The sequence below is a fragment of the Pelophylax lessonae genome (assembly GCF_965119305.1).
Source record: "Pelophylax lessonae genome assembly, chromosome: 8".
In the NCBI taxonomy this organism is placed as follows: domain Eukaryota; kingdom Metazoa; phylum Chordata; class Amphibia; order Anura; family Ranidae; genus Pelophylax; species Pelophylax lessonae.
In genome coordinates, this window is record NC_138775.1 from 22,344,667 (window position 1) to 22,369,238 (window position 24,572).

The 24,572-nt window shown below is 44.4% G+C and overlaps 1 protein-coding gene and 1 long non-coding RNA gene across 2 annotated transcripts in view; one reads left to right on the forward strand and one right to left on the reverse strand.

Annotated features, from left to right (window-relative positions):
* Positions 1-22,954, forward strand: part of LOC309561460 (laminin subunit beta-1-like) — a 168,221-nt gene extending 145,267 nt beyond the window's left edge. The window contains exons 29-35 of the mRNA XM_082265398.1: positions 2,984-3,187; positions 4,102-4,246; positions 6,649-6,856; positions 10,158-10,299; positions 21,200-21,376; positions 21,755-21,911; positions 22,740-22,954. Of these exons, the coding sequence (XP_082121524.1) occupies positions 2,984-3,187; positions 4,102-4,246; positions 6,649-6,856; positions 10,158-10,299; positions 21,200-21,376; positions 21,755-21,911; positions 22,740-22,873 (1,167 nt within the window). The 3' untranslated portion in view covers positions 22,874-22,954. The remainder of the gene's footprint in view (positions 1-2,983; positions 3,188-4,101; positions 4,247-6,648; positions 6,857-10,157; positions 10,300-21,199; positions 21,377-21,754; positions 21,912-22,739) is intronic.
* The window catches only part of LOC309561462, a 266,849-nt gene that overhangs the window by 4,151 nt on the left and 238,126 nt on the right, over positions 1-24,572 (reverse strand). The gene's annotated exons all lie outside the window — the stretch shown is intronic.

Sequence of the window (24,572 nt, forward strand, 5' to 3'; positions counted from 1 at the left end):
CGGTCGGCAAGTGGTTAAAAGACCCAGGATTCCCTGGGGAAGGTCCTCTTAATGGAGCTCAGGCCCAGCCCCAAACCCAAACTCCATCCAATCCTTTTTCCCCATGTAGCCTCCAGCTTAATCCTAGCTCCTGGCCATGCCCCCATCAGTCAAGGCTCTCTTTCCCCAAAGGGATCAAGAGGCCTTCGTTATGCTAACATTCTCCAAATTTCTCCACATTGCTGTGACAGTGGTAGTTGTGATTGGAGTCTAAATATTGCTGGCCACCATAGTAAGGCTGCCCATAAATTAAGCAAATTTCTTTCCTGCAGACACAGGTTGAAGGAAGAAAATTGCACAATTCTCCAATCTAAACGTGTTAATGGAGGAAATCCCTCTCACTGCGCTATTGTAGTCTGACAGTGAGAGGTTTCATCCGCCATCAGAATACAATGATTACTGCTGCTGGCTATAGCCGATGGACGTAATCCCACCAAAAAAATCCAACAGGCGGGTTGTACAGAAGTTGACCAATAGATTGACTGCAGTAAACCAGCCTGCCCATAGATGGATCCAAATTCAGCCAATTCTTGCTGAACCAACTGAATTTCGATCCATCTAGCCGGCTTTTGACCCAGTACACTCAGTAAACAGACACTCCTCCTCTTTTCTTCTGCAATAAAAGTCTGTGTGAAGACACTGGTGCTGAGGGTGTGGCTGTTACTCAGCTCTGTCAGTACAGAGCACCGGAGATAGCAAGAAGCAGAATTTTTACTGATAAGCATTTAAAGCATTTTCAAGCAAAAATCTGTAAAAAATGATGACATATAGGAGTACAGGGCTATAAAGATTGGCCTTTTGTCAATTCATCTCTTTAGCACAAAAACCAAGTGCCATATAGAAAAAAGATGTGAGCAGCAAATCAGTTCAATATTAATAAAAAACATTTTGCTGTAGATAAGTCCACCTTATTGCAGGTGAACAAAAATTTTACATATTCAAGTGTGGTTTCATACAGGACTGACATGAGAGCAGAGTCTACCTAAGGCAACCTTTCACACTTGTACGACTCCAAAGTTACGCCGACTTTTGTGTGCAAGTTTGATGCAACTTTGACGCAACTTTGGATGGGTGAAACTTGGATACAACTTTGGCTTTGACCAGTTTTGATGGACAACTATTGCACACAAGTTGCATTGTATAACATTCAGGTATGACTTTCATGCAACTTCTGAGGGTTAATATTGAAGTCTATGGCTCTCAAGTTGCATGAAAGTCGGACCAAAGTAGTGCATGAACTACTTTGAAGTTGCTGCAACTTTAAGTTGTGCATATATGAATGGGTATCAATGGAAAACATGGGGAACGACATGTTGTGTGAATGGAACCTAAATGCTGCTCAGCCAACCAAGGAAAGTGTTGTGACCTATGCAAGAACCAGACATTTTGAGGACAGCTGAAGACCTCTTGTTAAGGCACACCAGCACTGAGAAAGTGAATGTGGCAAGAAGCTCATCAGCAGTGGCGGTGGTTAGTGCTCCATGGGCCCGGGGGGGGAGGGGGGGCGGCAGACGGACTACACCAGCCTGCACACCATAACCCCCCCCCCCACCCCCAGGGTCGCCGGCTCACTCACCCTGGACTGACGTGTGGAGGGCGGGGGCAGGGAGGCAGCGGCGGCAGCTTCCCCCTCAGTCTCCTCCGTGGGTCTGGCTTCCCCTGCGTCTCCTCCCTCCTCCTTGGCCAATAGCATGGCTTCTCCTTTTCGGCCAATCGGGAAACGGGTCTCAGGACCCGCTTCCTGATTGGCCAGGAGGAGAATCCGTGTGACAATTGCGAATATTCATTCGCTATTGTCACACAACTGGGTGGGCTCAGGGCCTCTGGCTCTAATCACGTGGAAGGCTGTAGGCACACAACCTTTGGTCCCAAAGCAACACACCTCAGCTACTACCACCTCTTTCACAGAGAAGATTATTTTTGTATTACTGGTTCCTAATCTTAGTCTTACACATTGTATAATATTGTGACAAATTATAAATAAATTTGTATGAGATTAATTTATTTCTACTGATGACTAAATAATTGAGGAAAAAGTCACTCTGCTGCCTATAGGCACAGGCCTACCATGCCTAATGGTTAATCGGCCTTGGAATTTCTGCTCATTTACCTGGCCATACATGTCAAGATTTCTCTTTGGGCAAAATTAAAGAAATCCATAGATACCCCCCATCCACACTAAAGACCGCGGATGGGCAAGTCTCCCACTGCTTGCTATTGTATTCTGACAGCCAGCACCCGCAGCTGTCAGAATATACAAACAGTTGCTGCAGCTGATTAGATGCAGTCATTGTTTGGATGAATTTTTTCACCCAGCTCCTTCAATTTCTCAGTCCAAATTTGTCAAGTGGGGTGGTGTCTGTGGGCCGTCCGCGGCTCAAATGTCAGCCCATTCACAGAAATTGTCCAAAATTCGAGCCAGCTCAACTTCTTGACTTATTTGGCTTTATTCAATAAATAGTACAAGAACAAGAACCATGTTCCGTGCATCCCCGTGCTGGCAGTCCTATTGCTGTCTATGGGACACAGCAGATGTATGGACACAGCCCCTGCTCCTAATGTGACATCCCGATGCAGGTGTGGGTGCATGGCCCCCGAACACTGCCCTGCATGGGGCATTGATTAAAAAACCCCATGTGAATAAGGACTATTGAGACCCGATTTGTCCATGATGGATTCTTATTGGTTATAGGACTTTGCATTAAGTACTTTGATCCTCGTGTCACTTTATACCAAACTGCCTTGACCTGATAGCTCCATTGCAGTGTGTAAAGAGACAAAACAGATGCTTTTTGAGGCCAAGTTGCCCAATTTTGGTGAATGTATTGGTTTAATTCTCCTTAATGGTTTTTCTCCTGACAAAATGGCAGACCTAACAGGACTTACATAATTAGTGCTCTAGAAAAGTCATTGTGACTCATTGTGGGGTTTCCTCTTCTATAAGATTTGTGGAGCACCGGGGGACAAGCCTTGTGACCAGGCTCCATGTGGTGGAGCCAACTGCAAGGATGACCAGGGCAGGAGGAAATGTGGTGGAGAGAACTGTAATGGAGCTCTGCCAATCTCAGCGAAGGCCCTCGTCTCTGCCCAGAATGTTAAAATGGACCTGGAAAACATGGCCACCCAGCTGAATGACATCTCCGAGAAGGTAGGCATACCATGCCCTGGAAGGAGGGAGCCCAAACAATATATTTTTATTAACATTGAGTAAAATTTCACATTTATTTAATCCTGATCTACCTTTTCGAGTCTTCCCTTCTTGACGAAAAAGAGGTACAAAGATAGAGAAGATATACAGTATGATGTGCATTCTGTAAGGAAGCCTAAAGTGTTACTAAATCCACAACAGTAAAATCAGTTTGTATTTGCAGTAAAGCATGCTTGTTATACTCACTGTGGAACCTAAGGGGTTAATCCTGTGCATTGTGTAAAAAGGCTGTTTCATCCTGACTTCTCTGATCCTCCCCTTCTTCCACTGTCCTCAATCCATCTCCTGATAGTACAGAACCTTGGAGTCACTCTGCACATGCTCAGTTTGGTGTGTATTGCTAAAGATATATATATATATATATTTTTTTTTTTTGGGAGGGTGCATATGATCAGCACAGGGCCAATGAGCACTGTCCAGACATAGGTTCAGGGGTCATGCAGCCTCCTAGGACAGTCAGAGGAAAATGAAAACTCCTTCTACAAGCTTTAACCCTTTAACCGGTACTTGGCCAGATACTGATAGAAGTCAGAAGACTGCTATATACTGCTGATGAGAAAAGGTATTTAGCAGTTTATATTTACTAAAATAATTGAATTTCCATGTTCTGTGTACTGTGGGAGAGCAGATATAGTGAATGCAGAGTCCTGGGTTTAGTAACACTTTAAAGTTTCAGTTGTTAAATATGGGGAAAGACTCTTAATCCCTCCCACCAGTTGTTGCTTCTGCACCCCTTGTAATTACATCTATTTTATATCCTTTTACACAAATTCTGAATTTCAAGCTATAAATTGGCAAAAATAAAAAATCGCAAGCTCAAGTAATGCTCTTTGAATTGTATAAACCATTTGTAGATCCAGGAAGTCCAAAACATTGCCCAAGAAGCCAAAGTGCAAAGTGAATTCACTTTGAATAAAGCCAAAGACACCAAGCGGAAAATTGAAGACTCTACAGAAAAACTGAGAGCATTCATCAAGAAGATTAAAGATTTCCTAACTGGTAATGCCAGTCTTGTCTAGTCTCTCTTCTCTCATCTCTCTTCTCTCATCTCTCTTCTCTCATCTCTCTTCTCTCATCTCTCTTCTCTCATCTCTCTTCTCTCATCTCTCATCTCTCTTCTCTCGTCTCTAGTCTCTCTTCTCTCATCTCTCTTCTCTCATCTCTCTTCTCTCATCTCTCTTCTCTCATCTCTCTTCTCTCATCTCTCTTCTCTCATCTCTCTTCTCTCATCTCTCTTCTCTCATCTCTCATCTCTCTTCTCTCGTCTCTAGTCTCTCTTCTCTCATCTCTCTTCTCTCATCTCTCTTCTCTCATCTCTCTTCTCTCATCTCTCTTCTCTCATCTCTCTTCTCTCATCTCTCTTCTCTCATCTCTCATCTCTCTTCTCTCGTCTCTCGTCTCTCTTCTCTCTTCTCTCTTCTCTCTTCTCTCATCTCTCATCTCTCGTCTCTCGTCTCTCTTCTCTCATCTCTCGTCTCTCTTCTCTCTTCTCTCGTCTCTCTTCTCTTGTCTCTCGTCTCTCGTCTCTCTTCTCTCGTCTCTCTTCTCTCGTCTCTCTTCTCTCGTCTCTCTTCTCTCGTCTCTCTTCTCCCGTCTCCCTCCTCTTCTCTTCTCTCTTCCCTCCTCTCTACAGAAAAACGGAGGGTATTCATCAAGGAGATTAAAGATTTCTTAACTGGTAATGCCAGTCTTGTCTTGTCTCGTCTCTCATCTCTTGTCTCTCTTCTCTCATCTCTCTTCTCTCATCTCTCTTCTCTCATCTCTCTTCTCTCATCTCTCTTCTCTCATCTCTCTTCTCTCATCTCTCTTCTCTCATCTCTCTTCTCTCATCTCTCATCTCTCTTCTCTCATCTCTCTTCTCTCATCTCTCTTCTCTCATCTGTCTTCTCTCTTCTCTCGTCTCTCTTCTCTCATCTCTCTTCTCTCATCTCTCTTCTCTCTTCTCTCTTCTCTCTTCTCTCTTCTCTCTTCTCTCTTCTCTCATCTCTCTTCTCTCTTCTCTCTTCTCTCTTCTCTCATCTCTCTTCTCTCATCTCTCATCTCTCTTCTCTCATCTCTCATCTCTCTTCTCTCTTCTCTCTTCTCTCTTCTCTCTTCTCTCTTCTCTCATCTCTCTTCTCTCATCTCTCTTCTCTCATCTCTCATCTCTCATCTCTCTTCTCTCATCTGTCTTCTCTCTTCTCTCGTCTCTCTTCTCTCTTCTCTCATCTCTCTTCTCTCTTCTCTCTTCTCTCTTCTCTCTTCTCTCTTCTCTCTTCTCTCTTCTCTCTTCTCTCATCTCTCTTCTCTCTTCTCTCTTCTCTCTTCTCTCTTCTCTCATCTCTCTTCTCTCATCTCTCTTCTCTCATCTCTCATCTCTCTTCTCTCTTCTCTCATCTCTCTTCTCTCTTCTCTCTTCTCTCATCTCTCTTCTCTCATCTCTCTTCTCTCATCTCTCATCTCTCTTCTCTCATCTCTCATCTCTCTTCTCTCTTCTCTCTTCTCTCATCTGTCTTCTCTCTTCTCTCGTCTCTCTTCTCTCATCTCTCTTCTCTCATCTCTCTTCTCTCTTCTCTCTTCTCTCTTCTCTCTTCTCTCGTCTCTCTTCTCTCATCTCTCTTCTCTCATCTCTCTTCTCTCATCTCTCTTCTCTCTTCTCTCATCTCTCTTCTCTCTTCTCTCTTCTCTCTTCTCTCGTCTCTCTTCTCTCTTCTCTCGTCTCTCTTCTCTCCTCTCTACAGAAAAACAGAGAGTATTCATCAAGGAGATTAAAGATTTCTTAACTGGTCTTGTCTTGTCTCGTCTCTCTTCTCTCGTCTCTCTCTCTTCTCTCTTCTCTCGTCTCTCTCTCTTCTCTCTTTTCTCTTCTCTCCTCTCTACAGAAAAACTGTAAAAATTAAATATTTCCAAACTGGTAATGCCAGTCTTGTCTTGTCTAATCTCTCTCTTCTCTCTTCTCTTCTCTGTTCTTGTCTCTCTTCTCATCTCTTCTCTTCTCGTCTCTCTTCTCATCTCTCTCCTCTACTCTTCTCGTCTCTCTTCTCGTCTCTCTTCTCGTCTCTCTTCTCGTCTCTCTTCTCGTCTCTCTTCTCTTCTCTCTTCTCTTCTCTTCTCTTCTCTTCTCTCTTCTCTTCTCTCCTCATCTTCTCTTCTCGTCTCTCTTCTCTTCTCTCCTCGTCTTCTCTTATCGTCTCTCTTCTCTTCTCTCCTCGTCTTCTCTTATCGTCTCCCTTCTCTTCTCTTCTCTCCTCGTCTTCTCTTCTCGTCTCTATTCTCTACTTGTCTCTCTTCTTGTCTCTCTTCTCTTCTTCCCTTCCCTTCCCCTCCCCATATGGTACACATGGCTAACCAATGGGCCTCCATAACCATCAATGATATTGGAAATATGTGATTTTGAATCTGTTTGTATGTCCTGTCCACAGAGGAAGGAGCTGACCCAGAGAGCATTGAACTGGTAGCAAGGCAGGTGCTAAACATCTCACTCCCAGCCAGTCCTGGAGATATCGCTGATCTCATCAAACAGATCACAGAGAGCATTAGTAACCTCAGTGGGGTGGACATGATCCTTAATGTTACATCGGAGAGCATAAATACTGCCAAACTACTCCTGCAAAAAGCTATAGAGGCCAGGTAAGAGAATCATGGAAATCTGTACTTACCTTGAGGCACTTTCTTTTGCCTGGTTACCTTTATAGCTGGAGGCTACTGCATTCAGAAAAGCCACTTTCTCCCTTTGAACTGTTGATCTTTCAAATAATTGGCTGGCCAAGAAAATGGCTACAAAATGATTGCAGGAATTGGCCCAGCTGTAGAAAGGTTAAATCTCTGGCAGTGGCGTAGCGTGGGTTGTCAGCACCCGGGGCAAGGCAGGTAATTTGCGCCCCCTAACCCGAAGGATTTTAGCACTCGAGTCTCTTCCACTTTAGATTAGTTAAAGAAACCCTTACCCCCTAAGCACATGTATTGTTTGTTATTCAAATACTGATGTAATTAAAGTAAAATGCATCTAAATACAAGTTTGAATGACCAGCGTGCCCCCTTTCAATGCAGAGAGACCAGCGTAGCCCCTTTCAATGCAGAATGACCAGCGTGCCCCCTTTCGATGCAGAGAGACCAGCGTGCCCCCTTTCAATGCAGAATGACCAGCGTGCCCCCTTTCAATGCAGAGAGACTAGCGTGCCCCCTTTCAATGCAGAATGACCAGCGTGCCCCCTTTTAATGCAGAATGGCCAGCGTGCCCCCTTTCAATGCAGAATGACCAGCGTGCCCCCTTTCAATGCAGAGAGACCAGCGTGCCCCCTTTCAGTGCAGAATGACCAGCGTGCCCCCTTTCAATGCAGAGAGACCAGCGTGCCCCCTTTCAATGCACAGTGATCAGCGTGCCCCCTTTCAATGCAGAATGACTAGCGTGCCCCCTTTCAATGCAGAATGACCAGCGTTCCCCCTTTCAATGCAGAGAGACTAGCGTGCCCCCTTTCAATGCAGAATGACCAGCGTGCCCCCTTTCAATGCAGAATGACCAGCGTGCCCCCTTTCAATGCAGAGAGACCAGCGTGCCCCCTTTCAATGCAGAATGACCAGCATGACCCCTTTCAGTGCAGAATGACCAGCGTGCCCCCTTTCAATGCATCTGGCTCTAATCAGATGATTAAAAAAAAAAAAAAACACTCTGACAGCGGCAGGCTGCTGACTCACTCGCTGCTAAACTGACTGAGCAGTGAGGAGAGGTGGCATAGGCGGGACTTGGCTTGCAACGCCACCCTACACCAATGGACAGGTGAGGCACAGTCCAGCCCCGCCCCGACCTGCCATTTTCAGCCATAGGGCGGCCGCGCTGGACATCTCCCATCGTATATATGGAGGCAGCCGCAGACAGTGTGTGAATTGTGTATGTCAGAGTCACACAGACAGAGTGACACTGCAGATGCGCCCACCCAGATGTTGCGCCCGGTGCGGCCGGCCCCCCCTGCACCCCCCACGCTACGCCACTGATCTCTGGTCACATACTTACCTGGCAAGGGAGATACCATGATCATGAAGGTGGCTCTCCCAGGGCGAGGCTCAGCCATTGCACTCCTGCTGTGCTGACCCATGCGAATTCCCTAAATGCGGGAAACTAAAAAAAAAAAAAAAAAAAATCTGTGGTCACTAATCGAAGTTTGGAAAGTTTGTCCAAAGCCTTTTAGCAGAGGAAGTGCATTATTTTTGCAGATGGTTTATTAAATAAAATACATGGGCAGAGGGATGCTAAGCTTTGTGTGTAAATTCCAGATGTGTCCAAACAAAACCTCGGGGCTGTAATAAGCAAAAAAACCCGCTTATTATTTTACAGATGTCACAGAGCTCTTGTAGTTAGGAAAATATGTGATGATGATGGGGGCCGCTCACGCAGCTTGTTTGCAAATTTTCATTTTGGTCATCACAACTTCAGAACAGAAAAGTCCTGTCTGGATCCATGCTAACATACGAGATTCACCCAACTTTTACCCAGGAACAACACATTTGTTTTCCAAACTGAATCCAATTATAAAATTGTGTGGATCTTGGGTGAAAGTTGAAGGAATCTTGTGTAAAAACAACAAAACCTTGAGCCCTGGTTCATACTGATGCGATGAGGAAGATATATATATATATATATATATATATATATATATATATATATATATATATATATATATATATATACAGTATCTCACAAAAGTGAGTACACCCCTCACATTCTTTGTAAATATTTTATTCTATCTTTTCATGTGACAACACTGAAGAAATGACACTTTGCTACAATGTAAAGTAGTGAGTGCACAGCTTGTATAACAGTGTAAATTTGCTGTCCCCTCAAAATAACTCAACACACAGAACTCACTTCTTTTGTGGGATACTGTGTATATATATATATATGCAGTGGCGGCCGGTGCATTGGGGGCGCAGGGGCGCCGCCCCCCCCCCCCTATTCATGCGTTCGGCCCCCTAATCTACACGCGGGGCGCCGGACGCATGGAGTTCAATGGGGCTTTTTTTTTATCACCTGATTAGAGCCAGAGGCTCTAATAGGCTTCAGCAAAGGGAGGACCCGGGGCGCAGAATAGTGCGCCCGAGCCCACCCATTGTGTGACAATAGCGAATGAAAATTCGCTATTGTCACACGGATCCTCCTCCTGGCCAATCGGGAAGCGGGTCCTCCCGCTTCCTGATTGGCCGAAAGGCAAACCCCATTCCATTGGCCGAGGAGGAGGCGGGAGGACTGAGGAGAAGCCGCCACTTTCTGAGGTAAGTGCACTGGTCTCGCGGGGGGGGGGCACGCTTAAGCTGGTCACTCTGCATTGAAAGAGGGCACGATGATCTCTGCATTGAAAGGGGGCACGCTGGCATCTCTGCATTGAAAGGGGGCACGATGATCTCCGCATTGAAGGGGGCACGCTGGTCTCTGTGCATTGAAAGGGGGCACGCTGGTCTCTGAGCATTAAAAAGGGGGCACACTATACCTTAATTACTGAAGGCCCCTTTCACACTTTTGTGACCTCATGCAAGTCATGCAATTTTTTACAGCGTTTTTTGCCGCAAAGCAATGCCTATTACATTTTTCTGTTTGCGCCCCCCCACAAATTTTGAGCACCAGCCGCCACGGTATATATGTGTATATATATATATATACACTGTATGTATTGCTGTTGGAGTAAATACCCTCACTTCCTGTCTAGCGAAACTGTTGTCTTGTCACCTAGACAGAAATTGGGGGGGAAATCAATCTAATGTAACCCTAGATAGTATTATAACCCAATAAGGGTTCTAATCCTTCCCAACTCTATCAAAGCTGTAAACAGTTTGCCTAGACATGCACATTCAATTTGTCGATTATCTATATTTATTGACCTCATCGACTTTAAAATGAAAACAATCAGAATAAAAATGTCCTCATTCCCCTATAATGCAGAGAGAAAGCTGACGTGGTGAGTGGGAACATTGCTGAAACGAAATCTCTGCTGGACGAGGCCGGGAACAAAGCGAAGACGGCAGAGAAGGCGCTGAATGCCACCAAACAGAGCATCAAAAGGTTGAAGAACACCGTGGACAATGTAAGGACCCCTGACTAGTGTTTTATATGGATTACCAACCCCATACTGTAGATTATTACCCATTTCTTATTAAATCCAGGAAATATTACAAATGTAGGTCCACCCAATTTCAGTTGTATTATCGAATTATGCCATTGCCAAGCTGAGCTAGACATTCAGGACTGCAGCCTCTTGCCAGTTATTCTGTGTTGTGTGGTCTTTTTCCCTGAAACCTCATTCAGAAAACTGAGGAAAAGCTCACAGAACACAAAATTTATGACAAGAGGCTGCAGTACAATACAATGCTTCCAGTTGACAGATGTGGCGGAAGACTTAAAGTGTGTGTTACCCTAAAAATACTGTATATATAATTTTCTATGTACGTGGTCACATGTTATGTAGCACCCTACAAGGTAGGTGCTAGGTAAAGTGTAGTAGGGCTTGTCTGCTTATCAGCAGGGCCATAATTTTCAGCTAGGTTGTCATGGCTCCCGGGTGTGGCTGTTGAGACTGGGGAGTCTCCACACTGTGCTCAATGATGGCTCTCATTGGGCAGTGGAGGAAACCCGGCCAATGGCACACCCAGGCTTGTATCTACCCCAGAAAGGCAGATTATGCCGCACAGCATTCTGGGAGGGGGTATAAGTTTGAGGGGAGCTCATGACGCAGCGTCTTTGGCGGGAAGCGGAGTCCCAGGAGGGAGAGTACGGCTGTCTCTCCTCCTGTCAAGAGGAATCGGGTGTCCCAGACGGCTTGCCAGAGGGGACAGAGGACTGAGCTGAGCTGTGCAGAGGACCAGCGGAGCTGAGAGGGGTCGAGTTTCAGGAAAGCATTCCCAGTCGTGAGTACTGCAAACTGCCCCTAGGGGTCTGCCTAGTGAGAGGGGACCACTCCGGAGAAGATCGGAGGGATCCAGGGGCTAGCTAGCCGATGCAGGAAGAGAAAAAGGGGGTGCCAGTGTTGACCCTAAAGAGTAAAGGGGGTGCCAGTGGTTGGGCCCTGTAGTATTCAGTGTACAGTGGAAGTGTACAGTGGAAGTGTACAGCATGCAGTGTACAGTGTTGAGAGTTGCAGCAGTGCTACTAAGGGCTACCTCAGTCAGGAAGGACTGGAGGGAGCAGTGTCAAGGACTTTGAGCTAACCGGAGAAGTCAGTCTTCAGGACAGTGCAAGCAAGTCAGTGATTTCAAGCGCCAGCAAGCGGGTAGTTAGTTCACCCACCACACCCCCATCCAATCACAGTCTGCCTCTGGCACCACCTACTCAAGCATAGGTCTGTATTTTGCATCAGGCCAAACAGACTATGGAATACGGGCACACTACATGTCTGCACAGTGTCCTGTAATAACTCCCCCCCCCCCCCACACACACTATCAAGAAGAAGAGGTGCATGGTCACATGACAGAATTTCTTGACTTTGTAAAAAAGGTAAGAAAGATAATTTCTGAAAACTAAGCAAAAGCAGTTATGGTGCCACTGCCGACATAGTTACTGTATAACTGTATTAGAAAGCGTCTATAACATGGTATGTTCACAACTACTATGAAGAGGGAAACGTATCTTTCTGAATGACCAGAAGGCTGCAGCACAGGAAAGGATAAATAAACTACATTACAGGTATGCATGATTAGACTGCAGAGACACATTGATGGTTAAGGTAGGATTCCTTTACCCGCAGAATCACTATGTTAAATTGTTTCTAAAGCCCATTTTTTTTTATTATGGATAGAGTAAAGTTGAAACTTCTATCAGTTTTGTTTTTTGCCACTTGTGTCCTATTGGGGAGATCCTCCTTTATTTCCTGTCCTGTGGACACCAAATAAAGAGGGAATGACTCAAAATTGAGGGAAATGCCCTTTAGAACAGATGTCCCCAATGGAAAATCCCCCCTCTGTTCCAGTTCTGGTGACATGGTTTCCCCTCACATCATTTGTGGTGACAAAGAGCTTCTCTGCCTGATTTAGGAAACAATTGATCGACCAGGATCAATTTTCACAACTGTATCGGCCATAGAAAGCCACCAACTGCTGTGCTCCTCTTCTCTTCCACACTCTATAGCAGTGTTTGTCAACCAAGGTGCTGCAGCACCCGGGGGTGGCATTTGGGTTCCTCAAGGGTGCCAAAGGACGAGACCCAGTTTGTCCTGGTTCATAAATGGATGACAGGACTCTAACCTTGTGATGGGGACTCTGACTATTTAACAAGGGGCTTCTGACTATTTGATGGGGGGCCTCTAAAATATGTGGGGGATTTGATGTAATGGGAGAACTCTGACGTAAAAGGGTAACCTCTGAACTGATGGGGGATTCTAACATGAAGGGGGGACCTCTGATGTGCAGGGGGCTTCTGATGTGATAGGTGCCTCTGACATGATGGGGACCTCTGATGTGAAGAGGAGCGTCTGACATGATGCAGGCTTCTGACATGAAGGGGGACTTATGATGAGATGGGGACCTCTGATGTGAAGGAGGGCTTCTGACGTGACGGGGTCCTCCGACATGAAGTGGGAACGTCAGACGTGATGGGGACCTCTGATGTGAAGGAGGGCTTCTGACGTGACGGGGTCCTCCGACATGAAGTGGGAACGTCTGACGTGATGGGGACCTCTGATGTGCAGGGGGGCTTCTGACGTGATGGGAGCCTCTGATGTGCAGGGGGGGCTTCTGACGTGATGGGAGCCTCTGACATGAAGGGAGGAAGTCTGATGTGAAGGGGGCAGGCTCTGATGTGATGGGGGGCTTCTGATGTGATGGAGGCCTCTAACATGAAGGGGGACCTCCGACATGAAGTGGGAACGTTTGACGTGATGGGGACCTCTGATGTGCAGGGGGGCTTCTGACGTAATGGGAGCCTCTGATGTGCAGGGGAGGCTTCTGACGTGATGGGAGCCTCTGACATGAAGGGAGGAAGTCTGATGTGAAGGTGGGGGGGGGGGGGCTCTAACATGAAGGGGGGCCTCTGATGTGATGGGGACATCTGACCTGAAGGGGGACCTCTGATGTGAAGGGGGGACGCTGATGTAATGTTGAACACTGATGTAATGGGGAGCTTCTGATGTTGAGGTAATTTCACCAAGATGGTTGTGTTCATCATCCCAGCTCAGGTTTCCCATTGATAAGCAACATTTATGTTTTTTAGAAAGGGGTTCCGCAAGATTTTGCATCCTTTTAAAGGGTGCTGCAACTGAATAAGAGTTGAGAAACCCTGCTGTATAAGCACGAATCCACTCGTTTGGTCAATAAGAACTTACAATACTTGTCTGTAAGGTGATCATTCATGCACAATCCAGATTCCATCTATTATCTGTACATCCTTATGTAAAAGGGAAAGGATCAAAATACTATTTGAAGACTGAAGGCCAACATCCTGCAATTATTATGGGGCATGATGGCGCTAATGTGACCCTTTCAAGAATAAGAGGATATCACAGAAGAATGCCCACCTCTGGTTTTATGGGATTAATATGCCATTTGTGACCAGCCATTATTTATTGTGTGCACAAGTGATGGGTTAACCATTGTGGAGGAGTTGCTGCCTCTGTGTTATACAATGGTGGCTTCCTCCCTTTCCTGTTATTATTCCTATACAGCTCTGGCTGTGTCCTCCCTCTACTATTACAGTGACTTACTTCCTCTGCTAGAGTCTGCCAGATCAGAGCAGAGATTGTACAGCTTGGGAAGGATCCAGTTGGCTAATGTGAGCCGGGGGAGCAGTCATAAGCTGTGATAATGGCCATATCTTTCACGTAGGATGGACATTTACTCCAGATATAGGCCCGGTTTGTCTTATCTGTCCCCTGTTTACGCTGCCTCACTAAAATGTATGAACTGATAGTTTCCAGCAGACCTGGCCACCATGTTTACTGCACACTACTGCAGATTGCATTCATACAATGTCACTTTCTGCTGAAATTGTTTAGACCTTCAATTAAAGTGTATGTCTGGTGTAATATTGGAGAGCCCGGGTTCACCAGCCAGCCACGTTGGTCAAAGTAAGCAGTCTTTTTTTTAAAAACAGCTTGCTTGCAGCATCAAATAACAAAAAACTCCTGGTACAAATCAAATGTTTGGCTCACCGCCTGAAAAACTTGTCCCTTACCAGGGTTATGTCCCGCCTGCCTCAGGGTCCCAAAGGCCAGGTCACCAGCCACTTTGGACTCTCATGCACAACCAGTCCACTACTCTTTCTTATACTCTGCCTCACAGACACCTTCTGGCTCTTTCTTGTTCCATTTTTGGCCTCGTCTGAAGACGGCCTAACCCTTTCAAGACAAAATTCCCTATAATCAGGGCTAGGAAGCTCTTTCCCATTCAAAGCCAGCAGGATGCACAAAAAAAAAAAAAAAACGACAGCTCCGGTTGGAACCGCTATGCTAACCATGCCAGGTTAGTTTAGCGATCTCCCCTGCTGAGCTATTGTGTTCTTACAGGGATACAACAGCTCCCCTACCAGAACACTTTGATTAGCTCTCTCCGCCATTGGACAGACCGACATACACACAGCCAACATGGCTGATTTTTTTCAACCGGCCATTGTCACCCAACATTTGGCCTGTGTGTACAGGACTTTAGCCGTTATATTTGTACATTTTTATGCCAAGATCCTTCCACAGGGCAAAATTGCAGCAGTCAGATTGTCCTAACCTTGGTCCTAATGCTAACACGCCTATAAAAGATGGGATTGTGTTGTGTAAATAGATACCAAACATTTCAAGCATGCACCAAGAATTTGCAACAAACTATGGTACCCAAAATTCTCCATAGGCATCGTTTAACCACTTTACCACCAGAGGATTTTGCTGTCTTACGTCTGGGACACTTTTTGCGATTCGGCACTGTGCGACTTTAACTGACAATTGCGCGGTCATGCAACGCCGTACCCAAAGGAAATTTACGTCCTTTTTTTCCCACAAACAGAGCTTTCTTTTGGTGGAATTTGATCACCTGTGCGATTTTTACTTTTTGCGCTATAAACAAAAAAAGAGCGTAAATTTTGAAAAAATAACAATATTTTTCACATTTTTTATATGAAATCCCCCCCCAAAAAAATGTAATAGTCAACTTTTTTTTACATTTTTGGCCAATTTATTTTCTGCTACCTATGTTTGGTAAAAAAAAATCACAATAAGCGTATTTTGATTGGTTTGCGCAAAAGTTATTGCGTTTACTAACTAAGGGAAAGATTTCTGTCATTTTTGGTGTTTTTTTTTTAACGAGTAATGGCGGCGATCTGCGTTTTTTTTGCGGGACTGCGACATTGCGGCGGACAGATCGGACCCTTGACTGACATTTTTGAAACTTTTGGGGGTACCAGTGACATTACTACAGTAATCAGTGCTATACATATGCACTGTTACTGTAAAAATGACACTGACAGGGAAGGGGTTAATTTTATTGGAGAGGGAGGGGTTAATGTATGCCTGGTGCTTACTGACATGTGTGGGGGGAGGTGACTGAGTGACACAGGGACAGATGCAGGTTGAGCTATGCTGAACCCTGCAATCTGACCCTGCCTGTCACTTAGGAGATCCTCCCGCTTTGTTTACACAAGCAGGTGGATCTCCAGACTCGATTCCCCGACGATCGGGGAAGAGCAGCGGCGATCGCCGCTGCTCCTCCCCTGGCCCGACTCCTGCTGTGACTGAACACAGCGGGAGCGAGCCTCCGGCGGCGCGCGCGCGCCGCCGAGAAAGGGGAGTGTCTGGCGACGTAGGTCTACGTCGCCAGACGATAACGATACCACTTCGCCGCAGTAGAGCTCTAGTGAGCAGTGGCAAAGTGGTTAAAAAATCTTTACTGGTTATCAGTTTAGAATTTACTATCAACTATGGGTCTAGAAAGTTTGCTCTCACTCTGATTGTCAATGCACATGTGTGATGCAATTTATGTTTACATACATGTGTTTACCCTAAGCTGCATGTTAGCAATGGGGTGCGTACAAGGGTGACCAGGATGCTTTTACATTTTTTTAACTCATTTTTATTTATTTTACTATAATTTTTTATTTTCATTTAACTGTGTTGGTATCATAAGGAGGCTAACAAAAGCCTCCTACGTGATAGCATGAGAACCCCCATGTCTCCCCTACCCTCCACTGCAGCTAATCAAGCAGAGGATGTGCTTAATTAGCTGCATCCTCCGCTACAGTAGCTGAGGAATGGCAGCTGTGAACCTTAAAGTGACATAATACATTTACATAATACCTTGAAGCTCATTATTAGCAGGGGGATTGGGGAAAAATTGCTCCCTAATCACCTACCTCTCCCACTGATACAACACTTTACTGCAGTTGCCATCATTGGTGCCACCAGCGGAAGAGGGGGTGAACCTGTAGAGCCGTCTGGACTACTTTTACCTGAAAGCCCTTCGCCGGCTGTAAAATTAAATTCCAAGTTCACTGATGCAGTAACAGTCATGAGCTTGCTTTAACCCATTGAATACCGGGGAAATCTATAAATGCACCTTGGTAGACAAGGGATTAAGCTGTGGTTTCATTCTCTTCCCAAAATGACATGACTGCACTAGAAGGTTTGGTTGAGCAAGAGTTATTTGAGCCATGCACCAGTGTTCCAGAGTTACTTGGGCCAAGCACAAATGTTCCAGGGTTACTTGAGCCAAGCACCAATGTTCTAGAGTTACTTGAGCAAAGCACCAATGTTTCAAAGTTACTTGAGCCAAGCACCGGTGTTTTAGAGTTACTTGAGCCAAGCACCAGTGGTTTGGCGTTACTTGAGCCAAGCACCAATGTTCCAGAGTTACTTGAGCCAAGCACCAGTGTTCCAGAATTACTTCAGCCAAGCATCAATGTTCCAGAGTTACTTGAGCCAAGCACCAATGTTCTAGAGTTACTTGAGCTAAGCACTAGTTTTTTAGAGCTACTTGAGCCAAGCACCTATGTTCTAGAGTTACTTGAGCTAAGCACTAGTTTTTTAGAGTTACTTGAGCTAAGCACTAGTTTTTTAGAGTTACTTGAGCCAAGCACCAATGTTCTAGAGTTACTTGAGCTAAGCACTAGTTTTTTAGAGCTACTTGAGCCAAGCACCTATGTTCTAGAGTTACTTGAGCTAAGCACTAGTTTTTTAGAGTTACTTGAGCCAAGCACCAATGTTCTAGAGTTACTTGAGCTAAGCACTAGTTTTTTAGAGTTACTTGAGCCAAGCACCTATGTTCTAGAGTTACTTGAGCCAAGCACTAGTGTTTCAGAGTTACTTGAGCCAAGCACCAGTGTTTCAGAGTTACTTAAGCCAAGCACCAATGTTTTAGAGTTACTTGAGCCAAGCACCAGTGTTCCAAAGTTACTTGAGCCAAGCACCAATGTTCCAGAGTTACTTGAGCCAAGCACCAGTATTCCAGAGTTACTTGAGCCAAGTACCAATGTTCCAGAGTTACTTGAGCCAAGCACCAGTGTTTCAGAGTTACTTGAGCCAAGCACCAGTGTTTCAGAGTTACTTGAGCCAAGCACCAGTGTTTCAGAGTTAATTGAGCCAAGCACCAGTATTTCAGAGTTACTTGAGCCAAGCACCAGTGTTTCAGAGTTACTTGAGCCAAGCACCAGTGTTTCAGAGTTACTGGAGCCAAGCACCAATGTTCTAGAGTTACTTGAGCCAAGCACCAGTGTTTCAGAGTTATTTGAGCCAAGCACCAGTGTTTCAGAGTTACTTGAGCCAAGCACCAGTGGTTTGGCGTTACTTGAGCCAAGCACCAGTGTTTCAGAATTACTTGAGCCAAGCACCAGTGTTCCAGAGTTACTTGAGGCAAGCACTAGTGTTTCAGAGTTACTTGAGCCAAGCACCAGTGGTTTGGCGTTACTTGAGCCAAGCACCAGTTTTTCAGAATTACTTGAGCCAAGCACCAGTGTTTCAGAGTTACTTGAGGCAAGCACTAGTGTTTCAGAGTTACTTAAGACAAGCAACAATGTCATAGAGCAGGGATCCTCAAACGACGGCCCTACAGCTTTTACAGAACTACACATCTCATGAGGCATTGTAAAACTCTGACATTCACACACATGACTACGCATGATGGGAATTGTAGTTCCTGAACAGCTGGAGGGCCGTAGTTTGAAGACCCTTGATCTAGAGTTACTTGAGCCAAGCACCAATGTTCCTACTAATTGTTTAGAAAAAAGATGGATATTTGTAATATTTTGTGTACTACAGATTGACAGATCCCATTAATTTTTGCTGTTTTTTTGTTTTTGTTTCCATAAGTTATTGTTTGCTGTTACTGAAATGTCATACTCTGTAAATATATACAGTGGGTAAAACAAGTATTGAAGATGTCACCATTTTTCCAGGTAAATATATTTCTAAAGGAGCTATTGACATAAAATTTTCACCACATGTCAGTAACAACCCATGCAATCCGTACATACAAAGAAACCAAAACAAATAAATTCAGAAATTAGGTTATCTGTAATAAAATTGGAATGGCACAGGGGAAAAGTATTAACCACTTAAGCCCCGGAAGATTTTACCCCCTTTCTGACCAGGGGGTATTTTGCGATTCGGCACTGCGTGACTTTAACGGACAATTGCGCGGTCGTGCGATGCTGTAACTAAACAAATTTGACGTCCTTTTTTTCCCACAAACAGAGCTTTCTTTTGGTGGTATTTGATCACCTGTGCGATTTTTTTGATCATGCGCTATAATCAAAAAAGAGCGACAATTTTGCAAAAATAACAATATTTTTCACATTTTTTTTTATATGAAATTCCCCCCCAAAAAATGTAAAAATCAAAATTTTTTTACATTTTTGGCCAATTTGTTTTCTGCTACCTATGTTTGGTAAAAAAAAATCGCAATAAGCGTATTTTGATTGGTTTGCGCAAAAGTTATTGCGTTTACTAACTAAGGGAAAGATTTTTGTCATTTTTGTTGTTTTTGTTTTTAATGAGTAATGGCGGCGATCTGCGATTTTTTTGCGGGACTGCGACATTGCGGCGGACAGATTGGACCCTTGACTGACATTTTTGACACTTTTGGGGTTACCAGTGACATTACTACAGTAATCAGTGCTATACATATGCACTGTTACTGTAAAAATTACACTGGCAGGGAAGGGGTTAACTTTATTAGAGATGCAGTGACTATGTGTGTCCCTAGGGGCGTGCTTCTTACTGTGCAGGGATGTGGCTGTGTGTGTAACAGCACAGATCAACGGTCCTACATAGCAGGACCGTTAGATCAGTGCTTTTACACAGGGGAGAATGACAGGCGGCTTTGTTTACACTAGCCGCCTGCCTTTCTCCCTTCACAGCGGACGATCGCGGGTGACCGGCGGACATCGGGTCCGCCGGTCACACGCACGGAGGTGTCCGTGAACGAGCCGAGGCGGGAGCGTGCCTCCGGCGGCTCGCGCCCGCCCGCTATTGCCTCCCAGGCTAGTGACGTACCGGTACGTCACTTTGCCTGGCCGGGGCTGACCGCCGCAGTATATGTACTTGCGGCGGTCGGCAACCGGTTAAACATATTAAGAACGGGAGGTGCAAAAAGCCATGGAAAGCCAAGACACCAGCTGAAATCTATCAGTAATTAGAAAGCAATCCTGCCCCTTGTCAGTGCAAATTAATATTAGCTGGTTCAGTCTCAACTGATGGCCTATAAGAAGGTGTCTCATTATCAAGGTGTCACACAAGAAACCTCTCATGATGGATAAAAACAAAGAGCTCTCTCAAGACCTTTGCAACATTATTGTTGCAAAACATACTGATTGCATTGGTTACAGAAGGATTTCTAAACTTCTGAATGTTCCAGTGAGCACTGTTTGAGCCATAATCCGGAAGTGGAAAGAACATCATTTCACCATAAACCGGGCACGACCAGGTGCTCCTTGCAAGATTTCTGACAGAGAAGTGAAAATTATTATTAGAAGAGTTGTTTAAGAGCCAAGGACCACTTGTGGAGAGCTTCAGAAAGACCTGGAATTAGCAGTCACAATTGTTTTAAAGAAAACAATAAGTAATGCACTCAACCGCCATGGCCTGTACGCACGCTCACCACGCAAGACTCCATTGCTGAAGAAAAAGCATGTTGAAGGTCATTTAAAGTTTGCTGCACAACATTTAGCCAAGCCTATGAAATACTGGGAGAATATTGTCTGGTGAGATGAGACCAAAATGGAACTCTTTGGATGCCATATCACACACCATGTTTGGAGGTCAAATGGCACGGCACATAACCCCAAAAACACCCCCATACCAACAGTGAGGTTTGGAGGTGGGAACATCATGGTGTGGGGCTGATTTTCAGCATACGTTACTGGCAAACTTCATATCATTGAAGGAAGGATAAATGGAAAAATGAACCAAGACCTTCTTGATAAAAATCTGCTGCCATCTACCAGGATGATGAAGAGGAATGAGGGTGGACATTTCAGAAAGACAATGATCCCAAACACAAAGCCAAGGAAACTCTCAATTGGTTTCAAAGAAAGAAAATATGGCTGCTAGAATGGCCCAGCCAACCATCTGACCTAAATCTAATAGAAAATTTATGGAAATAACTAAAGATCAGAGTTCATAGAAAAGGCCCACGGAACCTTCAAGATTTAAAGTTTGTGCGGAAGAATGAGCTAAAATCACACCTGAGCAATGCATGCGACTAGTTTTTCCATACAGGAGGCGTCTTGAAGCTGTCATTACCAACTAAGGATTTTGTACCAAGTATTACATAAATTTCAGTTAGTATGTCATTCATATCATTCTCTTTTATTACACATTCCTTCATTTCGGAACATATTTGTTTTGATTTTCTTGTATGTATGGATTGCATGGGTTGTTACCGACATGTGGCGAAACTTTCATGCCAATAGCGTCTTTAGAAATATCGTTACCTAGAAAAATGGTGATGTGATAAATGCTTATTTTACCCGATGTTTGTATGTTAAGTTCTGGCCCTGTTTTACTGTTGTTTCTTTTTCAGTCCTTGAAAAAACTTACAGGTGTGGAGGATAAGGAGAACTCCATAATGGATCGTTTAACCAAGGTGGCCGAGGAGGTGGAAGCTTTAATGAAGAAAGTGGATTCCAACAGACAGATGGCCAATGAAGCAAACCAAAAGGCTACCAAGGCTATGCTGGCCACAGACGGACTAGACAAGGTACGCAACTGGTGTTCAGGAATTGGTAGATATCGAGTTCATCCAAAACATAGTATACATGAGGACATTTTACACCTAGAATTTTTGTTTTTGCTATAGTTTGGCTCCATTTAGGATAGTGTCTGGCTTGTCTATGTTGTCCAGTAGGAGTGTCATTCATCTTCTAATTTTCATTGGATATCCTATTTTCTTCTATGGACAACACAGACTGACCTTCTGTCTTGGAAAACGGTCTTGATGAACTCAAAATAATTTTGTGTGTGGGCAGATTATTTGAAAGTTAAAAATATGGACTTAGAGAGCAGAGTATGGCAATTTGGGTAACTTCCAGAATTTCCATAAGAAACGCATCCTCATGTCTGGTGTTCTAACTTCTAGGAGATGGAAGAGGTCAAGAAAAACTACAGAGACCTGAAAGACAAGGTTGGAGGTGTGGACACCTCCTCAGGGTCAGCTATGCAGAAAGTACAGCAGATAAAAGACGAGGCTCAGGACTTGCTAAAGAAAGCGACGGACGCCAAGGAGAAGCTAGATAGTAAGTGATATGCACCCTTGTTTCTTCATATCTCACAATATTCTTTACTTGCTCTCCAGCTGTATGATCTTCTTATCTGTCGTTCCAATCTTGACATCATTTTCCGGTCTATTTGATTTATTTGGTTTATACAGAACCAGCCTATCCTGGTTTAGTTTACAGAGATTATCAGTCTACTCCAATCTGGATTACATTCTGATGTCCTGTGCAAAGCCATGCAGATGCTTAAAGAGTCATTCCACTTTTGTTAAGAAAAAATCCCCTCTGAGTGATCAATGTATGTTGCAGGAGTTACAACACATGCTTTTCCCTTTTGTGGATTCTTACCTTTTGTTGCTATAAAGAAATAGCTGTTTGTTCCACCATGTCTTTTGTGCACTGATTTTGAATAGGAAGGCTTGGTTCATTATAATTACCTGGTGCACTCTCAGTGTTTTAATAGGAAAAGCTGCAGAGTCTGCATCCCTTCAGAAGTATTTAACTCTTAGCGAGAGTCTCACCTAAACTGAAATTCCTATCGCAGGGGGTGCCTAAAATTTGATGTATCTTAGTGTAGACCTCTGGGAAAATCGGTAAGCCAATCACATAAGCAAGAAATAAAATGAAGTTGAAGCAAAGACCATAGGCAGACTTTTCTCACGTTTATCCTCAATCTGGGCACGTAGGGCAGGCATTCATCACTAAGCCTAATCTTGTAGCAGGCCATAGTTTGATGATCCCTGCTATGGGGGTTCAGCTGGGGATCCTGCATAAAGTGAACTGGTAAATGGTCCCTTGGGTTTTATTTGACACACTGAATGATCTGTTGCATTATCTTTTTTTATTCAGAGCTTGAGCAGAAGTTCAAAGACAATGAAGAGGACATGAACAAGAAAATGGAGGAACTTCAAGACCTTGAGAATAGAACAATGATTTTACTGAATATAATCAGAGAAAAGTCCAATGTCTACGCAACTTGTTAGCACAGCAAACATCTCTTCTATGCCACATATCCCCATTTATCCCACTTCCTAATTTTACTGTAACCCCCCCCCCCCCACCACCACCACCACCATCACTGCCCTGTAAGGGGTCTGTCACCATTATATGCAGGAACTGTTTGGTGGACAAACCTAATTATCATTCATACTGCCAGCCGCTTAGCATCTGTACCGCCATTTTGGTTGATCATGTACATCACTGCCTGATGGGGAAATGATGAAGAACCTCATTTACATTGGTGCCTACCAGAAAATGGCTTGCATACATTGTCAGACCACTGTGTCTAAAGCAGGCCAAGCACATTACAATCTGAATGTACACTCACCTCTACCAACAGCTAGGCAGTGCGAGGGCATGCCTGAATGGACGTACGTTGAATGGATTTTTTACTTTTGAACTCCGGTCTGAACAAACAAAGTACTAATGAAACTTTTACCAAAAGCTTGCTTCAGTCTATTGATGTAGACACCTACTTTATAGTAGAGAGGCCTCAAACAGTCAGATTCCTATTAAGATGACTGGTCATCACTGCTTTCTCTTGTTACCACCCCCTTGTGGTTGAGGAGAGGCAGTGACATAAGACATATGGCGTAGGGCTTCATGTAGAACCCTGTAGTGTCCCACTCCAGAAGGCCTACCGTAGACATGAGCATAAGAGGTTGGGTTACGTCTTCCTTGTAGTTGTAAGTCATCACTTGACATATTGCGACCTCTGGGGCTTGCCAAGTTGTGAACATTCACGTGGCCCAAAAGAGCTGCAACTTCACAGTCTATTGGGTGATTATCCTGGTTGCCCTGTATCTGACATGCCCAAATCTTCCACAGAACAGTACCTCACTCTCTCTCTTACACTCCAGGACATCAGTGGCAGCGGAATCCTCCATGCTCTGCATGACACCCTGAAGACACCAAGAAAGGGCTACAGTACACCTACCCTCACTGTTCACAAGAACCAAGGGTTTAAAGACCTTTCACATCATACAATTCGTCATACTCATCCCAGCTCGACCATTAATGGGATGTCCAGTCTTTTCTGCCATTTTTACCATACAGTAAAAAGGCATTACGGGGTCCAAATAATGGTTGAACATTCAACGGTAACATCTGTTCCATTGGATTCAAAGTACATGCCCACCAGTAATCTAATGCTAGCCATACACGCACAGAATTTCGGCCGGGAATATTCTTTGAACATTCTTTGAACATTCTTTGAACATTCTTTGAACATTCTTTGAACATTCTTTGAATAGACGAATGTCGTTCGAAAATTGTCTTTTGCTTTTCACATTTAATTTTAAAATGAATGTCATTTCTGAACGATTACCACATACACTGCCCGAAAATTCGTTGATCGAGAAAAGTTTTCCCTTCTGCCCCTACGAATTTTCCCGTCGCTGCAGTCGAAAAAGGACATCGATTTAACCCCACTAACGATTAGAAAATCAAACGAATTTTCTTGAAACGAAAATTTCCGGACGAAAATCTATACGTGTATGGCCAGCATAAGTCTATATCTTTTTCCGTAGGGTTCAAAGTACATGCCCACCAGTAATCTAAGTCTATATCTTTTTCCATAGGGTTCGAAGTTCATGGCCACCAGTGATCTAAGTCCATATCTTTAGCCATAGTGTTCAAAGTACATGGCCACCAGTGATCGAAGTCCATGTCTTTAGCCACACG